Below are 24,826 nucleotides of genomic sequence, written 5' to 3'. Positions count from 1 at the left end.
TGTTGTCGGTGCCAGCGCTGCCAATTTCATGCCATCGCTGCTGGCGCCATCTCTACCACGTCATCGGCTCTACCGGCACTAGTACTTCCACTCTCAAGTCGTTGGTGTTGCCGTCACTAAATCTTCCACTTTCATGTTGTCTGTGTTATCGGTGTCAACGCTACCAGCTCTATGCCGTCGGCGTTGCTACGAGTAATGCGGTCGCTTTCAAGTCCAGCCCCGATGTCGCTCTCCCAAGCTGCCGGCGTTGCCAGGACCAATGCTGTCACGTTCAAGTTATTGTCGCCAGTGTTGTCGGCACCAGCGTTCTACTCCAAGGCGTCGCTGTTTTCGACAAACTAGCAGCTTCACGTCGTCGGTACTGTCGCCGACAGCTTGCCGGTGCCATGCATATTCTGCTGGTCGCGCAATACTGCCCACGTCGATGGCGGCGATTCTGTTGCCACCAAGCACTACCATTTGTAACGAGATACACTGGTCGGCATTGCTGTCGCTACTGTGGGAACGACGTGTGTTGGTGAGTCATTGTTGCGGAGTATGGGCTTTCGAGAGGAGATGGTCGTCCACATACAAAACAGACACCGCGCATCGCCATGCTTGTGTCACGTTAGTGTCACACTCTCACCGTCTCGCGCATGTGTAGGCAGCCTTGCACTTTGCAGAGGACAAGATACAGCAGCTTGCTGAAGTGCGGCGTTCGTGTGATACACGTATGGCCCCACGACGGAATGCCGTAATCTGCGTGCGCGTTGTGTCGTGGAGTCTAGATACACAAGTTTGCGTCGCTGACGCTCAACTATTGCGTCTGTACAACGGCAGGTAGCAGGCTGCACGCTACGAGTTTTGCGGCGGTTGTCGTGTTACCAGAAGTGTTGAGCACTTCAATCGCTCTTCGCCGACTGTCTGCTGTTGCTGCAGTATATGACGGTACGCTCGCGGTGGTAAGGCGGTGCGCTGCATAATCGTCGTCACAAATGGCTCAAGCGCTGTTGCCGCTCCTTTTTCTGATAACTCACGGGAGATGCGACTCTTCGTTCTGTGGTCCACATAATCTGGGAAAATGACTTCTCAGCGATGTGGTCCACATAATGTGATTATCGAAATTGCACAAAAGAACCAGAATTACCTTCCATGCTGACGAGAGGTCTGTTACATCGTCCCTGAAGCGCGAATGCCCCCATCTCCGAGACCATGAAACTCAGGAGAAGCTGACCAAACAAGTCTCGTCCTTGGCGGGGAAAGAGTGTTGAAAGTGCGCTCGAGCTTTCGGCTGCAGTTGGATGTCGAGAGATCTTTGCATCTTCACTCGTCTGCAGTCGCTTGTCATCCGTGACGGGATGCAACAAGTGGTGGACAGGACATCCTCGTCACAGGCGACGGTGTGCCTGCTGACATTCGGCTGTTCACAAGTGTCGATCTCAAGTGTAACGAGATGCTGCTCACGGGCGACTCGGAGGATGTCCCCAAGAAATACAACGCTCCGATCCACCCCGCTGGAGCCGGCAAACCTGCCAAGTTGACAGCGAGTAACATGGTCTTCTCGTCCACGACGATCACCGCCGGCAACGCTCGTGGTATTGTAGTGGAGACTGGTATGAACACGCGGGTGGGCTCCATTGCAGCTCTACTACAAGCCAAGAGCGGCACGGATGCGTCTGCAGAGAAGAAGTGGATCCGTAACCCTCTTGGTGACTGCATCGCCAAGCACCGTCCGAAGCTCACGCCTCTGCAGCGAGCTCTACACCACACTGGGTACGTCATGGGTCTTATCGCGGTGGGTGTGGCCATCCTCGTGTTTATCGTCGGTATGATCCGCGGCAATGAAGACCCTCGTCACCCGGACAGACCCACGTGCTTGACTATGATTATGGCTGCTGTGTCTGTGGCCGTGAGTGCTGTTCCCAAGGGCTTACCGATGGTCGTGACTATCTGTCTGTCGTCCGGTACGTCCGAGATGGTCAAGAAAAATATGCTTGTACGTAAACTCGCGTCAGTGGAGACGCTAGGCGCAGCGTCAGTCATCTGTACCGACAAGACGGGTACATTGACGGAAGGCAAGATGACTGCAGTGAAGCTCTGGGGCGATTTCCGCGAGTATTCAATCACTGGCAAGGGGTTCACACCTGAAGGCTCTATCCTCGCTTCGGACGGTAGCAGTCAAGGCGAACCGGAGGCCGGCAATGTGCAAGTTCGCGCGACTTTGATGGCCTCGGTGCTGTGCAGTAACACGCAACTCAAGCAAGTGGAAGGGGACGACGGCGAGACTCCACGTTGGCTTCCGTTTGGCAACTCGTCCGAGGCGCCTTTGGTCGTTGCAGCCGCTAAGACAGGGATCTGGGAAGATAGTCTGCTGGAAGACTATCCTCGGCTAGTGGAAGTACCGTTCAGCTCATCACGTAAGATGATGGTCACAGTGAACGCCCTACCTGTGGTGAATGGCATGGCGATGTTCGATACGTTGGCGCTTCCAGGTGACCAGCCGCCCAAGCTGGTGGCGAACGTGAAGGGCGCACCGAACTACATTTTACGCAACTGCACCCAGTACTGCCGGAAGGATGGCACGTTCGAGACGTTGAACAATGTGCAGCGTCAGGCGATTCTCGAGGCGGTGGACGCGCTATCGTCGCAGGCGCTGCGTGTTCTTGCTGTGGCTATCCAGCCGATGCACGAATTGCCGTTCGGGGAAGACTGCGACGATGTGGACGAGAAGTTTGAAGCCTTGTCCAAGCCGTTGGTGTTCCTCGGACTGGTGGCGTCTATCGACCCGGAACGTGACGGCGTGCGCGATGCCATTGCCACTGCACGAGCTGCTTCCATCCGTACGGTGATGATCACTGGCGACTACCTCGCTACGGCTGTTGCCATCGCCAAGAACATTGATTTGCTACAAGTGGGCGCGGACCCGGAGGCTCAAGCGACAGACTGCACGCAGCTTCGTCCGAATGGAGATGTCTACTTGCCCCCCGCTGACATCGACGAGATCACGTCACGCACGTTGGTGTTCGCTCGTGCCAAGCCCGAAGACAAGATCGAGATCGTGAAATCTCTTCAACGTCAAGGACTCATCGCTGCTATGACTGGAGATGGTGTCAACGACGCACCAGCGTTGAAGGAGGCGGATATCGGTGTGGCCATGGGGATTTCAGGCACGGAAGTGGCCAAGGGAGCGTCCGACATGATCTTGATGGACGACAACTTCTGCAGTATCGTCACGGCTGTGGAGAAGGGCCGCGTCATCTACGCCAACATCCAGAAGTTTGTCATGTTCTTGCTGTCCACGAACATCGGAGAGATCATCCTGATCTTCATCTCGGTTGCTGGCGGGTTCCCGCTTCCTCTCGAGGCGCTGCACATTCTGCTGCTCAACCTGTTCACGGACGGTATGCCTGCTGTCGCGCTAAGCTTGGAGAAGGGCGACCCACACATCATGGCAGACAAACCACGTCACAAGCAGACTTCGCTGATCCACGGTCGACTGTGGCTGCTCGTGCTCTTCAACGCGTTCCTGCTTCTCGCTGGAGCTATGACCACGTTCCTCTTGGGACTGTACTGGAACTTCGGCGTGTTGCTGACGGACGACATCTACAATACTGGCGGCGGTCCAGATGGGACGGACTTCACGGACGTGACGTGTCGTCGATGGGAAGGCATCGACGATGGCTGGAAAGTGTACGGCAACTGTGCTGCTCAGTACTCGGACGGCTCGTACATTTTCGGCGAGGAAGTGGCCGGTATGACGTCGTTCGAGAACTCAACTGTTTACTGTGAAGGAGGCGACTACGACTGCGTCCCAGCGGGTCTGGGACGAGCTCAGACGATGGTGTTCTTGGGTTTGGCCTTCACGGAGGTGCTGCGAGCTTACACGGTGCGTCACTTCACGGAGCCTGTGTTTGCACGGATGTTGTCGAATGGCTACATGCAGTTGGCGGCGTGTATGTCGGTGATTTTGACGGTGCTCGTGAGCAACGTCCCTGTTATCATGGACGACATCTTTGGATTCGAGTACATTCCGTGGTATCAGTGGCTTGTGGTCGGAGCTGTTGCAGTCAACAACGCGTTCTGGGGTGAGATTCTGAAGGCCTATTTGCGACGGAAGGACCGGGCGCAGGCTCGCTGGGACCACATGAAGAGCGGGTTCGAGGAGATTTTGCTCGAGATTCGGCATGTGCGTCATCATGTTGAGAGGCTTGAAGCGGGTGGAGCTCATCGTGGACTTAAGCGAGAGTAAAAGGCGACTATGTCACCTTGGGAGCGAAGGTGACGAAAGTGTGTATTGCGTATGGATCGACGTGCGCTAAGGCAGGAAAAACTGCCGTTCTCGAGCCCCAAGAGCAGAGGCCGAGTGTAGTAAGCTTTGCGGTTAATGGATTTATCAACATGAATGCTTATTGAAACACAGTTAAATGCAGATATTGTAGGCGTCCTAGATGCTGAAGTACATGTGTATTTGGTAACTCAGGGAGTTACCAGAGAAAATCTCTGCTGTCTAGGAGACTGTACTCACGATATTGCTGTGGTTACAAAAATGCTACAGTATTACATGTAAAATGCTCAGGCTGGATCTGAGTCTGAATAGCTGATTCGGGCTTTATCACTTATGCGAGGGCGGAGGTGGGCTTTATCACTTATGGGAGGGCGGAGGGCTCAATTTGGGCCGGGTTTGTTGATTGCGCTGCGACGGGTTCTTTCGAGAATACAAACTGGCAGTATACGGATCAGCAGCAAGAAAAATGTAGACCAAGATAAAAGAGGGATCGGCTGGACCTCATCTTTTATAGTGAATAATGGTGGTAATGCTTGCGTTTACTATGGCAAGTCATTACTATCAAAATATGCTGCGAAAGGTGAAACTCAAAACTTCATACGAAAAGACATTGTGTGAATCCGTCAAAGTGAGTACGATCGACGAGCGCGTAGCCCCGAACATGCACGAAACCCGGATGGGGTGGCTGCAGAGCGGTGGTGGATAAGTGGTTGGTCACCGTCCATTCGCCTTCATCCGCCGTTTGTTTATTCGGCCTCATTCGCGAATCTGCCTCGGAGACAACAAGCGCCTCGAAATGCTATCACTACCGTGCTTGAGATTTGGCGCCCATGTAGTCATATCTCGATCTTGTGAGATTGACACCTCGGTAGTCTCGCCTACTTCTGTGCGTCGAAGCTCACACAATTTACATACACCGACTTCAGCATTGGCAGTCGTCCATTCGTCCACCCAGCTGTGGGCTGAAGATTGGGACTAGCCCCAACACAGCCGAAGTCCGCCCCCAAGCGTGTTTTGTGTCAAGATCCTGCACGAAGCGCTACACGACACTCAAGTCTCCCTCGGTTGACTCCTGAAACCAGGAGCACGGATCAAGCTCGCTCAAGTTGTGTATCAACTAGAGCTAGGCCAAGTTGCTGTCAAGGCTCCAGTCCACGACGCCAATGCGTCTACCATGCCAGAGCTGCCACGTCAGCTGTCGCTAGTCTGATCAAGATGCCTGGATGCAACAAGCCCTCAACATGGATCAAGCCACCGTTTCTGGCACCATGAGGTCCATTGAGAAGCCATTCAAAGGAGTGGAAGCTGTGTGAGCCTCCACATATATGCTCGTCCTCGACCTCATCTGGAAGCCACCTTATGAATGTGCAGGCTAGCGTGGGGGCTGTTCGCGGTTGCAATTGCGTCTACAGCAGTGATTGCGGTAGCACCAAGCTGCAGGCTTTGCTCAAGATCACACTAGTTCCTGCCACTGATGATGTGATCCCTGCCACTGATTATGTGTTGGCGGTGCTGTGTTGTGACTCGTACACCTTCTATCAGTGTCGACCCAAGCCGAGGACGGTCATTTTCCCAAGTGCCATCCAGAGTGTACGCAAACACAACCGCAGCTCCTGGCTGTTGATGTCATTGCTGCCGCTTCAAAGTCTTTGCCGTTGCCGCCACCTATGCTACCACGCCCAGGCTGTTGGTGCTGTCGGTATCAACGGTACCAAGCTCACGTCGTCGGTGACACAGACCCCAATGCCACCCCCAAGCGATTGATGTTGTCGGTGTCAGCGCTGCCAATTTCATGCCATCGCTGCTGGCGCCATCTCTACCACGTCATCGGCTCTACCGGCACTAGTACTTCCACTCTCAAGTCGTTGGTGTTGCCGTCACTAAATCTTCCACTTTCATGTTGTCTGTGTTATCGGTGTCAACGCTACCAGCTCTATGTCGTCGGCGTTGCTACGAGTAATGCGGTCGCTTTCAAGTCCAGCCCCGATGTCGCTCTCCCAAGCTGCCGGCGTTGCCAGGACCAATGCTGTCACGTTCAAGTTATTGTCGCCAGTGTTGTCGGCACCAGCGTTCTACTCCAAGGCGTCGCTGTTTTCGACAAACTAGCAGCTTCACGTCGTCGGTACTGTCGCCGACAGCTTGCCGGTGCCATGCATATTCTGCTGGTCGCGCAATACTGCCCACGTCGATGGCGGCGATTCTGTTGCCACCAAGCACTACCATTTGTAACGAGTTACACTGGTCGGCGTTGCTGCCGCTACTGTGAGAACGACGTGTGTTGGTGAGTCATTGCTGCGGAGTATGGGCTTTCGAGAGGAGATGGTCGTCTACATACAAAACAGACACCGCGCATCGCCATGCTTGTGTCACGTTAGTGTCACACTCTCACCGTCTCGCGCATGTGTAGGCAGCCTTGCACTTTGCAGAGGACAAGATACAGCAGCTTGCTGAAGCGCGGCGTTCGTGTGATACACGTATGGCACCACGACGGAATGCCGTAATCTGCGTGCGCGTTGTGTCGTGGAGTCTAGATACACAAGTTTGCGTCGCTGACGCTCAACTATTGCGTCTGTACAACGACAGGTAGCAGGCTGCACGCTACGAGTTTTACGGCGGTGGTCGTGTTACCAGAAGTGTTGAGCACTTCAATCGCTCTTCGCCGGCTGTCTGCTGTTGCTGCAGTAGATGACGCTATGCTCGCGGTGGTAAGGCGGTGCGCTGCATAATCGTCGTCACAAATGGCTCAAGCGCTGTTGCCGCTCCTTTTTCTGATAACTCACGGAAGATGCGACTCTTCGTTCTGTGGTCCACATAATCTGGGAAAATGACTTCTCAGCGATGTGGTCCACATAATGTGATTATCGAAATTGCACAAAAGAACCAGAATTACCTTCCATGCTGACGAGAGGTCTGTTACATCGTCCCTGAAGCGCGAATGCCCCCATCTCCGAGACCATGAAACTCAGGAGAAGCTGACCAAACAAGTCTCGTCCTTGGCGGGGAAAGAGTGTTGAAAGTGCGCTCGAGCTTTCGGCTGCAGTTGGATGTCGAGAGATCTTTGCATCTTCACTCGTCTGCAGTCGCTTGTCATCCGTGACGGGATGCAACAAGTGGTGGACAGCGAATCCTCGTCACAGGCGACGTTGTGCCTGCTGACATTCGGCTGTTCACTAGTGTCGATCTCAAGTGTAACGAGATGCTGCTCACGGGCAAATCGGAGGATGTCCCCAAGAAATACAACGCTCCGATCCACCCCGCTGGAGCCGGCAAACCTGCCAAGTTGACAGCGAGTAACATGGTCTTCTCGTCCACGACGATCACCGCCGGCAACGCTCGTGGTATTGTAGTGGAGACTGGTATGAACACGCGGGTGGGCTCCATTGCAGCTCTACTACAAGCCAAGAGCGGCACGGATGCATCAGCAGAGAAGAAGTGGATCCGTAACCCTCTTGGTGACTGCATCGCCAAGCACCGTCCGAAGCTCACGCCTCTGCAGCGAGCTCTACACCACACTGGGTACGTCATGGGTCTTATCGCGGTGGGTGTGGCCATCCTCGTGTTTATCGTCGGTATGATCCGCGGCAATGAAGACCCTCGTCACCCGGACAGACCCACGTACTTGACTATGATTATGGCTGCTGTGTCTGTGGCCGTGAGTGCTGTTCCCGAGGGTCTACCGATGGTCGTGACTATCTGTCTGTCGTCCGGTACGGCCGAGATGGTCAAGAAGAATGTGCTTGTACGTAAACTCGCGTCAGTGGAGACGCTAGGCGCAGCGTCGGTCATCTGTACCGACAAGACGGGAACATTGACGGAAGGCAAGATGACTGCAGTGAAGCTCTGGGGCGATTTCCGCGAGTATTCAATCACTGGCAAGGGGTTCACACCTGAAGGCTCTATCCTCGCTTCGGACGGTAGCAGTCAATGCGAACCGGAGGCCGGCAATGTGCAAGTTCGCGCGACTTTGATGGCCTCGGTGCTGTGCAGTAACACGCAACTCAAGCAAGTGGAAGGGGACGACGGCGAGACTCCACGTTGGCTTCCGTTTGGCAACTCGTCCGAGGCGCCTTTGGTCGTTGCAGCCGCTAAGACAGGGATCTGGGAAGATAGTCTGCTGGAAGACTATCCTCGGCTAGTGGAAGTACCGTTCAGCTCATCACGTAAGATGATGGTCACAGTGAACGCCCTACCTGTGGTGAATGGCATGGCGATGTTCGATACGTTGGCGCTTCCAGGTGACCAGCCGCCCAAGCTGGTGGCGAACGTGAAGGGCGCACCGAACTACATTTTACGCAACTGCACCCAGTACGGCCGGAAGGATGGCACGTTCGAGACGTTGAACAACGTGCAGCGTCAGGAGATTCTCGAGGCGGTGGACGCGCTATCGTCGCAGGCGCTGCGTGTTCTTGCTGTGGCTATCCAGCCGATGCACGAATTGCCGTTCGGGGAAGACTGCGACGATGTGGACGAGAAGTTTGAAGCCTTGTCCAAGCCGTTGGTGTTCCTCGGACTGGTGGCGTCTATCGACCCGGAACGTGACGGCGTGCGCGATGCCATTGCCACTGCACGAGCTGCTTCCATCCGTACGGTGATGATCACTGGCGACTACCTCGCTACGGCTGTTGCCATCGCCAAGAACATTGATTTGCTACAAGTGGGCGCGGACCCGGAGGCTCAAGCAAGAGACTGCACGCAGCTTCGTCCGAATGGAGATGTCTACTTGCCCCCCGCTGACATCGACGAGATCACGTCACGCACGTTGGTGTTCGCTCGTGCCAAGCCCGAAGACAAGATCGAGATCGTGAAATCTCTTCAACGTCAAGGACTCATCGCTGCTATGACTGGAGATGGTGTCAACGACGCACCAGCGTTGAAGGAGGCGGATATCGGTGTGGCCATGGGGATTTCAGGCACGGAAGTGGCCAAGGGAGCGTCCGACATGATCTTGATGGACGACAACTTCTGCAGTATCGTCACGGCTGTGGAGAAGGGCCGCGTCATCTACGCCAACATCCAGAAGTTTGTCATGTTCTTGCTGTCCACGAACATCGGAGAGATCATCCTGATCTTCATCTCGGTTGCTGGCGGGTTCCCGCTTCCTCTCGAGGCGCTGCACATTCTGCTGCTCAACCTGTTCACGGACGGTATGCCTGCTGTCGCGCTAAGCTTGGAGAAGGGCGACCCACACATCATGGCAGACAAACCACGTCACAAGCAGACTTCGCTGATCCACGGTCGACTGTGGCTGCTCGTGCTCTTCAACGCGTTCCTGCTTCTCGCTGGAGCTATGACCACGTTCCTCTTGGGACTGTACTGGAACTTCGGCGTGTTGCTGACGGACGACATCTACAATACTGGCGGCGGTCCAGATGGGACGGACTTCACGGACGTGACGTGTCGTCGATGGGAAGGCATCGACGATGGCTGGAAAGTGTACGGCAACTGTGCTGCTCAGTACTCGGACGGCTCGTACATTTTCGGCGAGGAAGTGGCCGGTATGACGTCGTTCGAGAACTCAACTGTTTACTGTGAAGGAGGCGACTACGACTGCGTCCCAGCGGGTCTGGGACGAGCTCAGACGATGGTGTTCTTGGGTTTGGCCTTCACGGAGGTGCTGCGAGCCTACACGGTGCGTCACTTCACGGAGCCTGTGTTTGCACGGATGTTGTCGAATGGCTACATGCAGTTGGCGGCGTGTATGTCGGTGATTTTGACGGTGCTCGTGAGCAACGTCCCTGTTATCATGGACGACATCTTTGGATTCGAGTACATTCCGTGGTATCAGTGGCTTGTGGTCGGAGCTGTTGCAGTCAACAACGCGTTCTGGGGTGAGATTCTGAAGGCCTATTTGCGACGGAAGGACCGGGCGCAGGCTCGCTGGGACCACATGAAGAGCGGGTTCGAGGAGATTTTGCTCGAGATTCGGCATGTGCGTCATCATGTTGAGAGGCTTGAAGCGGGTGGAGCTCATCGTGGACTTAAGCGAGAGTAAAAGGCGACTATGTCACCTTGGGAGCGAAGGTGACGAAAGTGTGTATTGCGTATGGATTGACGTGCGCTAAGGCAGCTACGACTAGGAAAAACTGCCGCGTGAGCTCGTTCTCGAGCCCCAAGAGCAGAGGCCGAGTGTAGTAAGCTTTGCGGTTAATGGATTTATCAACATGAATGCTTATTGAAACACAGTTAAATGCAGATATTGTAGGCGTCCTAGATGCTGAAGTACATGTGTATTTGGTAACTCAGGGAGTTACCAGAGAAAATCTCTGCTGTCTAGGAGACTGTACTCACGATATTGCTGTGGTTACAAAAATGCTAGACTTACATTAGTAAAATGCTCAGGCTGGATCTGAGTCTGAATAGCTGATTTGGGCTTTATCACTTATGCGAGGGCGGAGGTGGGGTACGGACTGGGCTTTATCACTTATGGGAGGGCGGAGGGCTCAATTTGGGCCGGGTTTGTTGATTGCGCTGCGACGGGTTCTTTCGAGAATACAAACTGGCAGTATACGGATCAGCAGCAAGAAAAATGTAGACCAAGATAAAAGAGGGATTGGCTGGACCTCATATAGTGAATAATGGTGGTAATGCTTGCGTTTACTATGGCAAGCCATTACTATCAAAATATACTGCGAAAGGTAAAACTTCAAACTTCATACGAAAAGACATTGGGGTGAGCCCGTCAAAGTGAGTACGATCGACGAGCGCATAGCTGACAACGGCCCCGGACATGCACGAAACCCGGATGGGGTGGCTGCAGAGCGGTGGTGGATAAGTGGTTGGTCACCGTCCATTCGCCTCCATCCGCCTTTTGTTTATTTGGCCTCATTCGCGAATCTGCCTCGGAGACAACAAGCACCTCGAAATGCTACCACTACCGTGCTTGAGATTTGGCGCCCATGTAGTCATATCTCGATCTTGTGAGATTGACACCTCGGTAGTCTCGCCTTCTTCTGTGCGTCGAAGCTCACTTAATTTACATACACCGACTTCAGCATTGGCAGTCGTCCATTCGTCCACCCAGCTGTGGGCTGAAGATTGGGACTAGCCCCAACACAGCCGAAGTCCGCCCCCAAGCGTGTTTTGTGTCAAGATCCTGCACGAAGCGCTACACGACACTCAAGTCTCCCTCGGTTGACTCCTGAGACCCGGAGCACGGATCAAGCTCGCTCAAGTTGTGTATCAACTAGAGCTAGGCCAAGCTGCTGTCAAGGCTCCAGTCCACGACGCCAATGCGTCTACCATGCCAGAGCTGCCACGTCAGCTGTCGCTAGTCTGATCAAGATGCCTGGATGCAACAAGCCCTCAACATGGATCAAGCCACCGTTTCTGGCACCATGAGGTCCATTGAGAAGCCATTCAAAGGAGTGGAAGCTGTGTGAGCCTCCACATATATGCTCGTCCTCGACCTCATCTGGAAGCCACCTTATGAATGTGCAGGCTAGCGTGGGGGCTGTTCGCGGTTGCAATTGCGTCTACAGCAGTGATTGCGGTAGCACCAAGCTGCAGGCTTTGCTCAAGGTCACACTAGTTCCTGCCACTGATGATGTGATCCCTGCCACTGATTATGTGTTGGCGGTGCTGTGTTGTGACTCGTACACCTTCTATCAGTGTCGACCCAAGCCGAGGACGGTCATTTTCCCAAGTGCCATCCAGAGTGTACGCAAACACAACCGCAGCTCCTGGCTGTTGATGTCATTGCTGCCGCTTCAAAGTCTTTGCCGTTGCCGCCACCTATGCTACCACGCCCAGGCTGTTGGTGCTGTCGGTATCAACGGTACCAAGCTCACGTCGTCGGTGACACAGACCCCAATGCCACCCCCAAGCGATTGATGTTGTCGGTGCCAGCGCTGCCAATTTCATGCCATCGCTGCTGGCGCCATCTCTACCACGTCATCGGCTCTACCGGCACTAGTACTTCCACTCTCAAGTCGTTGGTGTTGCCGTCACTAAATCTTCCACTTTCATGTTGTCTGTGTTATCGGTGTCAACGCTACCAGCTCTATGCCGTCGGCGTTGCTACGAGTAATGCGGTCGCTTTCAAGTCCAGCCCCGATGTCGCTCTCCCAAGCTGCCGGCGTTGCCAGGACCAATGCTGTCACGTTCAAGTTATTGTCGCCAGTGTTGTCGGCACCAGCGTTCTACTCCAAGGCGTCGCTGTTTTCGACAAACTAGCAGCTTCACGTCGTCGGTACTGTCGCCGACAGCTTGCCGGTGCCATGCATATTCTGCTGGTCGCGCAATACTGCCCACGTCGATGGCGGCGATTCTGTTGCCACCAAGCACTACCATTTGTAACGAGATACACTGGTCGGCGTTGCTGCCGCTACTGTGGGAACGACGTGTGTTGGTGAGTCATTGTTGCGGAGTATGGGCTTTCGAGAGGAGATGGTCGTCCACATACAAAACAGACACCGCGCATCGCCATGCTTGTGTCACGTTAGTGTCACACTCTCACCGTCTCGCGCATGTGTAGGCAGCCTTGCACTTTGCAGAGGACAAGATACAGCAGCTTGCTGAAGTGCGGCGTTCGTGTGATACACGTATGGCCCCACGACGGAATGCCGTAATCCGCGTGCGCGTTGTGTCGTGGAGTCTAGATACACAAGTTTGCGTCGCTGACGCTCAACTATTGCGTCTGTACAACGGCAGGTAGCAGGCTGCACGCTACGAGTTTTGCGGCGGTTGTCGTGTTACCAGAAGTGTTGAGCACTTCAATCGCTCTTCGCCGACTGTCTGCTGTTGCTGCAGTATATGACGGTACGCTCGCGGTGGTAAGGCGGTGCGCTGCATAATCGTCGTCACAAATGGCTCAAGCGCTGTTGCCGCTCCTTTTTCTGATAACTCACGGAAGATGCGACTCTTCGTTCTGTGGTCCACATAATCTGGGAAAATGACTTCTCAGCGATGTGGTCCACATAATGTGATTATCGAAATTGCACAAAAGAACCAGAATTACCTTCCATGCTGACGAGAGGTCTGTTACATCGTCCCTGAAGCGCGAATGCCCCCATCTCCGAGACCATGAAACTCAGGAGAAGCTGACCAAACAAGTCTCGTCCTTGGCGGGGAAAGAGTGTTGAAAGTGCGCTCGAGCTTTCGGCTGCAGTTGGATGTCGAGAGATCTTTGCATCTTCACTCGTCTGCAGTCGCTTGTCATCCGTGACGGGATGCAACAAGTGGTGGACAGATCCTCGTCACAGGCGACGGTGTGCCTGCTGACATTCGGCTGTTCACTAGTGTCGATCTCAAGTGTAACGAGATGCTGCTCACGGGCGACTCGGAGGATGTCCCCAAGAAATACAACGCTCCGATCCACCCCGCTGGAGCCGGCAAACCTGCCAAGTTGACAGCGAGTAACATGGTCTTCTCGTCCACGACGATCACCGCCGGCAACGCTCGTGGTATTGTAGTGGAGACTGGTATGAACACGCGGGTGGGCTCCATTGCAGCTCTACTACAAGCCAAGAGCGGCACGGATGCGTCTGCAGAGAAGAAGTGGATCCGTAACCCTCTTGGTGACTGCATCGCCAAGCACCGTCCGAAGCTCACGCCTCTGCAGCGAGCTCTACACCACACTGGGTACGTCATGGGTCTCATCGCGGTGGGTGTGGCCATCCTCGTGTTTATCGTCGGTATGATCCGCGGCAATGAAGACCCTCGTCACCCGGACAGACCCACGTACTTGACTATGATCATGGCTGCTGTGTCTGTGGCCGTGAGTGCTGTTCCCGAGGGTCTACCGATGGTCGTGACTATCTGTCTGTCGTCCGGTACGGCCGAGATGGTCAAGAAGAATGTGCTTGTACGTAAACTCGCGTCAGTGGAGACGCTAGGCGCAGCGTCAGTCATCTGTACCGACAAGACGGGTACATTGACGGAAGGCAAGATGACTGCAGTGAAGCTCTGGGGCGATTTCCGCGAGTATTCAATCACTGGCAAGGGGTTCACACCTGAAGGCTCTATCCTCGCTTCGGACGGTAGCAGTCAATGCGAACCGGAGGCCGGCAATGTGCAAGTTCGCGCGACTTTGATGGCCTCGGTGCTGTGCAGTAACACGCAACTCAAGCAAGTGGAAGGGGACGACGGCGAGACTCCACGTTGGCTTCCGTTTGGCAACTCGTCCGAGGCGCCTTTGGTCGTTGCAGCCGCTAAGGCAGGGATCTGGGAAGATAGTCTGCTGGAAGACTACCCTCGGCTAGTGGAAGTACCGTTCAGCTCATCACGTAAGATGATGGTCACAGTGAACGCCCTACCTGTGGTGAATGGCATGGCGATGTTCGATACGTTGGCGCTTCCAGGTGACCAGCCGCCCAAGCTGGTGGCGAACGTGAAGGGCGCACCGAACTACATTTTACGCAACTGCACCCAGTACTGCCGGAAGGATGGCACGTTCGAGACGTTGAACAATGTGCAGCGTCAGGAGATTCTCGAGGCGGTGGACGCGCTATCGTCGCAGGCGCTGCGTGTTCTTGCTGTGGCTATCCAGCCGATGCACGAATTGCCGTTCGGGGAAGACTGCGACGATGTGGACGAGAAGTTTGAAGCCTTGTCCAAGCCGTTGGTGTTCCTCGGACTGGTGGCGTCTATCGACCCGGAACGTGACGGCGTGCGCGATGCCATTGCCACTGCACGAGCTGCTTCCATCCGTACGGTGATGATCACTGGCGACTACCTCGCTACGGCTGTTGCCATCGCCAAGAACATTGATTTGCTACAAGTGGGCGCGGACCCGGAGGCTCAAGCAACAGACTGCACGCAGCTTCGTCCGAATGGAGACGTGTACTTGCCCCCCGCTGACATCGACGAGATCACGTCACGCACGTTGGTGTTCGCTCGTGCCAAGCCCGAAGACAAGATCGAGATCGTGAAATCTCTTCAACGTCAAGGACTCATCGCTGCTATGACTGGAGATGGTGTCAACGACGCACCAGCGTTGAAGGAGGCGGATATCGGTGTGGCCATGGGGATTTCAGGCACGGAAGTGGCCAAGGGAGCGTCCGACATGATCTTGATGGACGACAACTTCTGCAGTATCGTCACGGCTGTGGAGAAGGGCCGCGTCATCTACGCCAACATCCAGAAGTTTGTCATGTTTTTGCTATCCACGAACATCGGAGAGATCATCCTGATCTTCATCTCGGTGGCTGGCGGGTTCCCGCTTCCTCTCGAGGCGCTGCACATTCTGCTGCTCAACCTGTTCACGGACGGTATGCCTGCTGTCGCTCTAAGCTTGGAGAAGGGCGACCCACACATCATGGCAGACAAACCACGTCACAAGCAGACTTCGCTGATCCACGGTCGACTGTGGCTGCTCGTGCTCTTCAACGCGTTCCTGCTTCTCGCTGGAGCTATGACCACGTTCCTCTTGGGACTGTACTGGAACTTCGGCGTGTTGCTGACGGACGACATCTACAATACTGGCGGCGGTCCAGATGGGACGGACTTCACGGACGTGACGTGTCGTCGATGGGAAGGCATCGACGATGGCTGGAAAGTGTACGGCAACTGTGCTGCTCAGTACTCGGACGGCTCGTACATTTTCGGCGAGGAAGTGGCCGGTATGACGTCGTATGAGAACTCGACTGTTTACTGTGAAGGAGGCGACTACGACTGCGTCCCAGCGGGTCTGGGACGAGCTCAGACGATGGTGTTCTTGGGTTTGGCCTTCACGGAGGTGCTGCGAGCCTACACGGTGCGTCACTTCACGGAGCCTGTGTTCGCACGGATGTTGTCGAATGGCTACATGCAGTTGGCGGCGTGTATGTCGGTGATTTTGACGGTGCTCGTGAGCAACGTCCCTGTTATCATGGACGACATCTTTGGATTCGAGTACATTCCGTGGTATCAGTGGCTTGTGGTCGGAGCTGTTGCAGTCAACAACGCGTTCTGGGGTGAGATCCTGAAGGCCTATTTGCGACGGAAGGACCGGGCGCAGGCTCGCTGGGACCACATGAAGAGCGGGTTCGAGGAGATTTTGCTCGAGATCCGGCATGTGCGCCATCATGTTGAGAGGCTTGAAGCGGGTGGAGCTCATCGTGGACTCAAGCGTGAGTAAAAGGCGACAATGTCACCTTGGGAGCGAAGGTGACGAAAGTGTGTATTGCGTATGGATCGACGTGCGTTAAGGCAGCTAAGACTAGGAAAAACTGCCGCGTGAGTTCGTTCTCGAGCCCCAAGAGCAGAGACCGAGTGTAGTTAGCATTGCGGTTAATGAATTTATCAACATGAATGCTCATTGATGAATGCTTATTGAAACACAGTTAAATGGAGATATTGTAGGCGTCCTAGATGCTGAAGTACAAATCTCTGCCGTCTAGGAGACTGTACTCACGATATTGCTGTGGCTACAAAAATGCTACAATGTTACATGTAAAATGCTCAGGCTGGATCTGAGTCTGAATAGCTGATTTGGGCTTTATCACTTATGCGAGGGCGGAGGTTACGGACTGGGCTTTATCACTTATGGGAGGGCGGAGGGCTCAATTTGGGCCGGGTTTGCTGATTGCGCTGCGACGGGTTCTTTCGAGAATACAAACTGGCAGTATACGGATCAGCAGCAAGAAAAATGTAGACCAAGATAAAAGAGGGATCGGCTGGACCTCATCTTTTATAGTGAATAATGGTGGTAATGCTTGCGTTTACTATGGCAAGTCATTACTATCAAAATATGCTGCGAAAGGTGAAACTCAAAACTTCATACGAAAAGACATTGTGTGAATCCGTCAAAGTGAGTACGATCGACGAGCGCGTAGCCCCGAACATGCACGAAACCCGGATGGGGTGGCTGCAGAGCGGTGGTGGATAAGTGGTTGGTCACCGTCCATTCGCCTTCATCCGCCGTTTGTTTATTCGGCCTCATTCGCGAATCTGCCTCGGAGACAACAAGCGCCTCGAAATGCTACCACTACCGTGCTTGAGATTTGGCGCCCATGTAGTCATATCTCGATCTTGTGAGATTGACACCTCGGTAGTCTCGCCTTCTGTGCGGACGCAAACTCGAAGCTCACACAATTTATATACACCGACTTCAACATTGACAGTCATCCATTCGTCCACCCAGCTGTGGGCTGAAGATTGAGACTAGCCCCAACACAGCCGAAGTCCGCCCCCAAGCGTGTTTTGTGTCAAGATCCTGTACGAGCGCTACACGACACTCAAGTCTCCCTCGGTTGACTCCTGAAACCAGGAGCACGGATCAAGCTCGCCCAAGTTGTGTATCAACTAGAGCTAGGCCAAGTTGCTGTCAAGGCTCCAGTCCACGACGCCAATGCGTCTACCATGCCAGAGCTGCCACGTCAGCTGTCGCTAGTCTGATCAAGATGCCTGGATGCAATAAGCCCTCAACATGGATCAAGCCACCGTTTCTGGCACCATGAGGTCCATTGAGAAGCCATTCAAAGGAGTGGAAGCTGTGTGAGCCTCCACATATATGCTCGTCCTCGACCTCATCTGGAAGCCACCTTATGAATGTGCAGGCTAGCGTGGGGGCTGTTCGCGGTTGCAATTGCGTCTACAGCAGTGATTGCGGTAGCACCAAGCTGCAGGCTTTGCTCAAGGTCACACTAGTTCCTGCCACTGATGATGTGATCCCTGCCACTGATTATGTGTTGGCGGTGCTGTGTTGTGACTCGTACACCTTCTATCAGTGTCGACCCAAGCCGAGGACGGTCATTTTCCCAAGTGCCATCCAGAGTGTACGCAAACACAACCGCAGCTCCTGGCTGTTGATGTCATTGCTGCCGCTTCAAAGTCTTTGCCGTTGCCGCCACCTATGCTACCACGCCCAGGCTGTTGGTGCTGTCGGTATCAACGGTACCAAGCTCACGTCGTCGGTGACACAGACCCCAATGCCACCCCCAAGCGATTGATGTTGTCGGTGCCAGCGCTGCCAATTTCATGCCATCGCTGCTGGCGCCATCTCTACCGCGTCATCGGCTCTACCGGCACTAGTACTTCCACTCTCAAGTCGTTGGTGTTGCCGTCACTAAATCTTCCACTTTCATGTTGTCTGTGTTATCGGTGTCAACGCTACCAGCTCTATGCCGTCGGCGTTGCTACGAGTAATGCGGTCGCTTTCAAGTCCAGCCCCGATGTCGCTCTCCCAAGCTGCCGGCGTTGCCAGGACCAATGCTGTCACGTTCAAGTTATTGTCGCCAGTGTTGTCGGCACCAGCGTTCTACTCCAAGGCGTCGCTGTTTTCGACAAACTAGCAGCTTCACGTCGTCGGTACTGTCGCCGACAGCTTGCCGGTGCCATGCATATTCTGCTGGTCGCGCAATACTGCCCACGTCGATGGCGGCGATTCTGTTGCCACCAAGCACTACCATTTGTAACGAGATACACTGGTCGGCGTTGCTGCCGCTACTGTGAGAACGACGTGTGTTGGTGAGTCATTGTTGCGGAGTAAGGGCTTTCGAGAGGAGATGGTCGTCCACATACATAACAGACACCGCGCATCGCCATGCTTGTGTCACGTTAGTGTCACACTCTCACCGTCTCGCGCATGTGTAGGCAGCCTTGCACTTTGCAGAGGACAAGATACAGCAGCTTGCTGAAGCGCGGCGTTCGTGTGATACACGTATGGCACCACGACGGAATGCCGTAATCTGCGTGCGCGTTGTGTCGTGGAGTCTAGATACACAAGTTTGCGTCGCTGACGCTCAACTATTGCGTCTGTACAACGGCAGGTAGCAGGCTGCACGCTACGAGTTTTACGGCGGTGGTCGTGTTACCAGAAGTGTTGAGCACTTCAATCGCTCTTCGCCGGCTGTCTGCTGTTGCTGCAGTAGATGACGGTATGCTCGCGGTGGTAAGGCGGTGCGCTGCATAATCGTCGTCACAAATGGCTCAAGCGCTGTTGCCGCTCCTTTTTCTGATAACTCACGGGAGATGCGACTCTTCGTTCTGTGGTCCACATAATCTGGGAAAATGACTTCTCAACGATGTGGTCCACAAAATGTGATTATAGAAACTGCACAAAAGAACCAGAATTGCCTTTCATGCTGACGAGAGGTCTGCTACATCGTCCCTGAAGCGCGAATGCACCCATCTCCGAGACCATGAAACTCAGGAGAAGCTGAACAAACAAGTCTCGTCCTTAGGGGTAACTTTGCGGGGAAAGAGTGTTGAAAGTGCGCTCGAGCTTTCGGCTGCAGTTGGATGTCGAGAGATCTTTGCATCTTCACTCGTCTGCAGTCGCTTGTCATCCGTGACGGGATGCAACAAGTGGTAGACAGCAAGCAGCTGGTGCCTGGAGACATCGTGATCCTCGTCACAGGCGACGTTGTGCCTGCTGACATTCGGCTGTTCACTAGTGTCGATCTCAAGTGTAACGAGATGCTGCTGACGGGCGAATCGGAGGATGTCCCCAAGAAATACAACGCTCCGATCCACCCCGCTGGAGCCGGCAAACCTGCCAAGTTGACAGCGAGTAACATGGTCTTCTCGTCCACGACGATCACCGCCGGCAACGCTCGTGGTATTGTAGTGGAGACTGGTATGAACACGCGTGTGGGCTCCATTGCAGCTCTACTACAAGCCAAGAGCGGCACGGATGCGTCTGCAGAGAAGAAGTGGATCCGTAACCCGCTTGGTGACTGCATCGCCAAGCACCGTTCGAAGCTCACGCCTCTGCAGCGAGCTCTACACCACACTGGGTACGTCATGGGTCTCATCGCGGTGGGTGTGGCCATCCTCGTGTTTATCGTCGGTATGATCCGCGGCAATGAAGACCCTCATCACCCGGACAGACCCACGTACTTGACTATGATTATGGCTGCTGTGTCTGTGGCCGTGAGTGCTGTTCCCGAGGGTCTACCGATGGTCGTGACTATCTGTCTGTCGTCCGGTACGGCCGAGATGGTCAAGAAGAATGTGCTTGTACGTAAACTCGCGTCAGTGGAGACGCTAGGCGAAGCGTCGGTCATCTGTACCGACAAGACGGGTACATTGACGGAAGGCAAGATGACTGCAGTGAAGCTCTGGGGCGATTTCCGCGAGTATTCAATTACTGGCAAGGGGTTCACACCTGAAGGCTCTATCCTCGCTTCGGACGGTAGCAGTCAAGGCGAACCGGAGGCCGGCAATGTGCAAGTTCGCGCGACTTTGATGGCCTCGGTGCTGTGCAGTAACACGCAACTCAAGCAAGTGGAAGGGGACGACGGCGAGACTCCACGTTGGCTTCCGTTTGGCAACTCGTCCGAGGCGCCTTTGGTCGTTGCAGCCGCTAAGGCAGGCATCTGGGAAGATAGTCTGCTGGAAGACTACCCTCGGCTAGTGGAAGTACCGTTCAGCTCATCACGTAAGATGATGGTCACAGTGAACGCCCTACCTGTGGTGAATGGCATGGCGATGTTCGATACGTTGGCGCTTCCAGGTGACCAGCCGCCCAAGCTGGTGGCGAACGTGAAGGGCGCACCGAACTACATTCTACGCAACTGCACCCAGTACTGCCGGAAGGATGGCACGTTTGAGACGTTGAACAATGTGCAGCGTCAGGAGATTCTCGAGGCGGTGGACGCGCTATCGTCGCAGGCGCTGCGTGTTCTTGCTGTGGCTATCCAGCCGATGCACGAATTGCCGTTCGGGGAAGACTGCGACGATGTGGACGAGAAGTTTGAAGCCTTGTCCAAGCCGTTAGTGTTTCTCGGACTGGTGGCGTCTATCGACCCGGAACGTGACGGCGTGCGCGATGCCATTGCCACTGCACGAGCTGCTTCCATCCGTACGGTGATGATCACTGGCGACTACCTCGCTACGGCTGTTGCCATCGCCAAGAACATTGATTTGCTACAAGTGGGCGCGGACCCGGAGGCTCAAGCGACAGACTGCACGCAGCTTCGTCCGAATGGAGACGTGTACTTGCCCCCCGCTGACATCGACGAGATCACGTCACGCACGTTGGTGTTCGCTCGTGCCAAGCCCGAAGACAAGATCGAGATCGTGAAATCTCTTCAACGTCAAGGACTCATCGCTGCTATGACTGGAGATGGTGTCAACGACGCACCAGCGTTGAAGGAGGCGGATATCGGTGTGGCCATGGGGATTTCAGGCACGGAAGTGGCCAAGGGAGCGTCCGACATGATCTTGATGGACGACAACTTCTGCAGTATCGTCACGGCTGTGGAGAAGGGCCGCGTCATCTACGCCAACATCCAGAAGTTTGTCATGTTCTTGCTGTCCACGAACATCGGAGAGATCATCCTGATCTTCATCTCGGTGGCTGGCGGGTTCCCGCTTCCTCTCGAGGCGCTGCACATTCTGCTGCTCAACCTGTTCACGGACGGTATGCCTGCTGTCGCGCTAAGCTTAGAGAAGGGCGACCCACACATCATGGCAGACAAACCACGTCACAAGCAGACTTCGCTGATCCACGGTCGACTGTGGCTGCTCGTGCTCTTCAACGCGTTCCTGCTTCTCGCTGGAGCTATGACCACGTTCCTCTTGGGACTGTACTGGAACTTCGGCGTGTTGCTGACGGACGACATCTACAATACTGGCGGCGGTCCAGATGGGACGGACTTCACGGACGTGACGTGTCGTCGATGGGAAGGCATCGACGATGGCTGGAAAGTGTACGGCAACTGTGCTGCTCAGTACTCGGACGGCTCGTACATTTTCGGCGAGGAAGTGGCCGGTATGACGTCGTTCGAGAACTCAACTGTTTACTGTGAAGGAGGCGACTACGACTGCGTCCCAGCGGGTCTGGGACGAGCTCAGACGATGGTGTTCTTGGGTTTGGCCTTCACGGAGGTGCTGCGAGCTTACACGGTGCGTCACTTCACGGAGCCTGTGTTTGCACGGATGTTGTCGAATGGCTACATGCAGTTGGCGGCGTGTATGTCGGTGATTTTGACGGTGCTCGTGAGCAACGTCCCTGTTATCATGGACGACATCTTTGGATTCGAGTACATTCCGTGGTATCAGTGGCTTGTGGTCGGAGCTGTTGCAGTCAACAACGCGTTCTGGGGTGAGATTCTGAAGGCCTATTTGCGACGGAAGGACCGGGCGCAGGCTCGCTGGGACCACATGAAGAGCGGGTTCGAGGAGATTTTGCTCGAGATTCGGCATGTGCGTCATCATGTTGAGAGGCTTGAAGCGGGTGGAGCTCATCGTGGACTTAAGCGAGAGTAAAAGGCGACTATGTCACCTTGGGAGCGAAGGTGACGAAAGTGTGTATTGCGTATGGATCGACGTGCGCTAAGGCAGGAAAAACTGCCGTTCTCGAGCCCCAAGAGCAGAGGCCGAGTGTAGTAAGCTTTGCGGTTAATGGATTTATCAACATGAATGCTTATTGAAACACAGTTAAATGCAGATATTGTAGGCGTCCTAGATGCTGAAGTACATGTGTATTTGGTAACTCAGGGAGTTACCAGAGAAAATCTCTGCTGTCTAGGAGACTGTACTCACGATATTGCTGTGGTTACAAAAATGCTACAGTATTACATGTAAAATGCTCAGGCTGGATCTGAGTCTGAATAGCTGATTCGGGCTTTATCACTTATGCGAGGGCGGAGGTGGGCTTTATCACTTATGGGAGGGCGGAGGGCTCAATTTGGGCCGGGTTTGTTGATTGCGCTGCGACGGGTTCTTTCGAGAATACAAACTGGCAGTATACGGATCAGCAGCAAGAAAAATGTAGACCAAGATAAAAGAGGGATCGGCTGGACCTCATCTTTTATAGTGAATAATGGTGGTAATGCTTGCGTTTACTATGGCAAGTCATTACTATCAAAATATGCTGCGAAAGGTGAAACTCAAAACTTCATACGAAAAGACATTGTGTGAATCCGTCAAAGTGAGTACGATCGACGAGCGCGTAGCCCCGAACATGCACGAAACCCGGATGGGGTGGCTGCAGAGCGGTGGTGGATAAGTGGTTGGTCACCGTCCATTCGCCTTCATCCGCCGTTTGTTTATTCGGCCTCATTCGCGAATCTGCCTCGGAGACAACAAGCGCCTCGAAATGCTACCACTACCGTGCTTGAGATTTGGCGCCCATGTAGTCATATCTCGATCTTGTGAGATTGACACCTCGGTAGTCTCGCCTACTTCTGTGCGTCGAAGCTCACTTAATTTACATACACCGACTTCAGCATTGGCAGTCGTCCATTCGTCCACCCAGCTGTGGGCTGAAGATTGGGACTAGCCCCCAACACAGCCGAAGTCCGCCCCCAAGCGTGGTTTTGTGTCAAGATCCTGCACGAAGCGCTACACGACACTCAAGTCTCCCTCGGTTGACTCCTGAAACCAGGAGCACGGATCAAGCTCGCTCAAGTTGTGTATCAACTAGAGCTAGGCCAAGTTGCTGTCAAGGCTCCAGTCCACGACGCCAATGCGTCTACCATGCCAGAGCTGCCACGTCAGCTGTCGCTAGTCTGATCAAGATGCCTGGATGCAACAAGCCCTCAACATGGATCAAGCCACCGTTTCTGGCACCATGAGGTCCATTGAGAAGCCATTCAAAGGAGTGGAAGCTGTGTGAGCCTCCACATATATGCTCGTCCTCGACCTCATCTGGAAGCCACCTTATGAATGTGCAGGCTAGCGTGGGGGCTGTTCGCGGTTGCAATTGCGTCTACAGCAGTGATTGCGGTAGCACCAAGCTGCAGGCTTTGCTCAAGATCACACTTGTTCCTGCCACTGATGATGTGATCCCTGCCACTGATTATGTGTTGGCGGTGCTGTGTTGTGACTCGTACACCTTCTATCAGTGTCGACCCAAGCCGAGGACGGTCATTTTCCCAAGTGCCATCCAGAGTGTACGCAACATTACCGCAGCTCCTGGCTGTTGATGTCATTGCTGCCGCTTCAAAGTCTTTGCCGTTGCCGCCACCTATGCTACCACGCCCAGGCTGTTGGTGCTGTCGGTATCAACGGTACCAAGCTCACGTCGTCGGTGACACAGACCCCAATGCCACCCCCAAGCGATTGATGTTGTCGGTGCCAGCGCTGCCAATTTCATGCCATCGCTGCTGGCGCCATCTCTACCGCGTCATCGGCTCTACCGGCACTAGTACTTCCACTCTCAAGTCGTACGTTCATGTTGTCTGTGTTATCGGTGTCAACGCTACCAGCTCTATGTCGTCGGCGTTGCTACGAGTAATGCGGTCGCTTTCAAGTCCAGCCCCGATGTCGCTCTCCCAAGCTGCCGGCGTTGCCAGGACCAATGCTGTCACGTTCAAGTTATTGTCGCCAGTGTTGTCGGCACCAGCGTTCTACTCCAACGCGTCGCTGTTTTCGACAAACTAGCAGCTTCAACGTCGTCGGTACTGTCGCCGACAGCTTGCCGGTGCCATGCATATTCTGCTGGTCGCGCAATACTGCCCACGTCGATGGCGGCGATTCTGTTGCCACCAAGCACTACCATTTGTAACGAGATACACTGGTCGGCATTGCTGTCGCTACTGTGGGAACGACGTGTGTTGGTGAGTCATTGTTGCGGAGTATGGGCTTTCGAGAGGAGATGGTCGTCCACATACAAAACAGACACCGCGCATCGCCATGCTTGTGTCACGTTAGTGTCACACTCTCACCGTCTCGCGCATGTGTAGGCAGCCTTGC

General features: G+C 54.4%; 6 protein-coding genes across 6 annotated transcripts; all 6 read left to right on the top strand.

Moving 5' to 3' along the window:
- Positions 1 to 1,432: 1,432 nt before the first annotated feature.
- PITG_02359 (cation-transporting ATPase, putative) lies at positions 1,433 to 4,228 on the top strand (the record flags this gene model as incomplete). Its single annotated transcript, XM_002907254.1, has 1 exon — positions 1,433 to 4,228. One exon carries the CDS (start codon positions 1,433 to 1,435, stop codon positions 4,226 to 4,228), a length of 2,796 nt encoding a protein of 931 aa, XP_002907300.1.
- A 369-nt stretch (positions 4,229 to 4,597) lies between these two features.
- PITG_22697 (uncharacterized protein) lies at positions 4,598 to 4,882 on the top strand (the record flags this gene model as incomplete). Its single annotated transcript, XM_002907253.1, has 1 exon — positions 4,598 to 4,882. The coding sequence occupies one exon, from the start codon at positions 4,598 to 4,600 to the stop codon at positions 4,880 to 4,882; it is 285 nt and encodes a 94-aa protein (XP_002907299.1).
- A 2,067-nt stretch (positions 4,883 to 6,949) lies between these two features.
- Positions 6,950 to 10,256, top strand: PITG_02358 (P-type ATPase (P-ATPase) Superfamily; the record flags this gene model as incomplete). Its single annotated transcript, XM_002907252.1, has 2 exons — positions 6,950 to 6,969; positions 7,439 to 10,256. 2 exons carry the CDS (start codon positions 6,950 to 6,952, stop codon positions 10,254 to 10,256), a joined length of 2,838 nt encoding a protein of 945 aa, XP_002907298.1.
- A 2,759-nt stretch (positions 10,257 to 13,015) lies between these two features.
- Positions 13,016 to 16,581, top strand: PITG_02357 (P-type ATPase (P-ATPase) Superfamily; the record flags this gene model as incomplete). Its single annotated transcript, XM_002907251.1, has 3 exons — positions 13,016 to 13,035; positions 13,502 to 16,311; positions 16,544 to 16,581. 3 exons carry the CDS (start codon positions 13,016 to 13,018, stop codon positions 16,579 to 16,581), a joined length of 2,868 nt encoding a protein of 955 aa, XP_002907297.1.
- A 2,842-nt stretch (positions 16,582 to 19,423) lies between these two features.
- On the top strand, positions 19,424 to 22,396 carry PITG_02356 (calcium-transporting ATPase 1, endoplasmic reticulum-type, putative; the record flags this gene model as incomplete). Its single annotated transcript, XM_002907250.1, has 1 exon — positions 19,424 to 22,396. One exon carries the CDS (start codon positions 19,424 to 19,426, stop codon positions 22,394 to 22,396), a length of 2,973 nt encoding a protein of 990 aa, XP_002907296.1.
- Positions 22,397 to 22,765: 369 nt separating this feature from the next.
- Positions 22,766 to 23,050, top strand: PITG_22696 (uncharacterized protein; the record flags this gene model as incomplete). Its single annotated transcript, XM_002907249.1, has 1 exon — positions 22,766 to 23,050. One exon carries the CDS (start codon positions 22,766 to 22,768, stop codon positions 23,048 to 23,050), a length of 285 nt encoding a protein of 94 aa, XP_002907295.1.
- Positions 23,051 to 24,826: the final 1,776 nt, after the last annotated feature.

This window comes from Phytophthora infestans, genomic scaffold, assembly GCF_000142945.1.
Source record: "Phytophthora infestans T30-4 supercont1.3 genomic scaffold, whole genome shotgun sequence".
NCBI lineage: Eukaryota > Oomycota > Peronosporomycetes > Peronosporales > Peronosporaceae > Phytophthora > Phytophthora infestans.
This window is presented reverse-complemented; position numbering and strand designations above follow the sequence as displayed.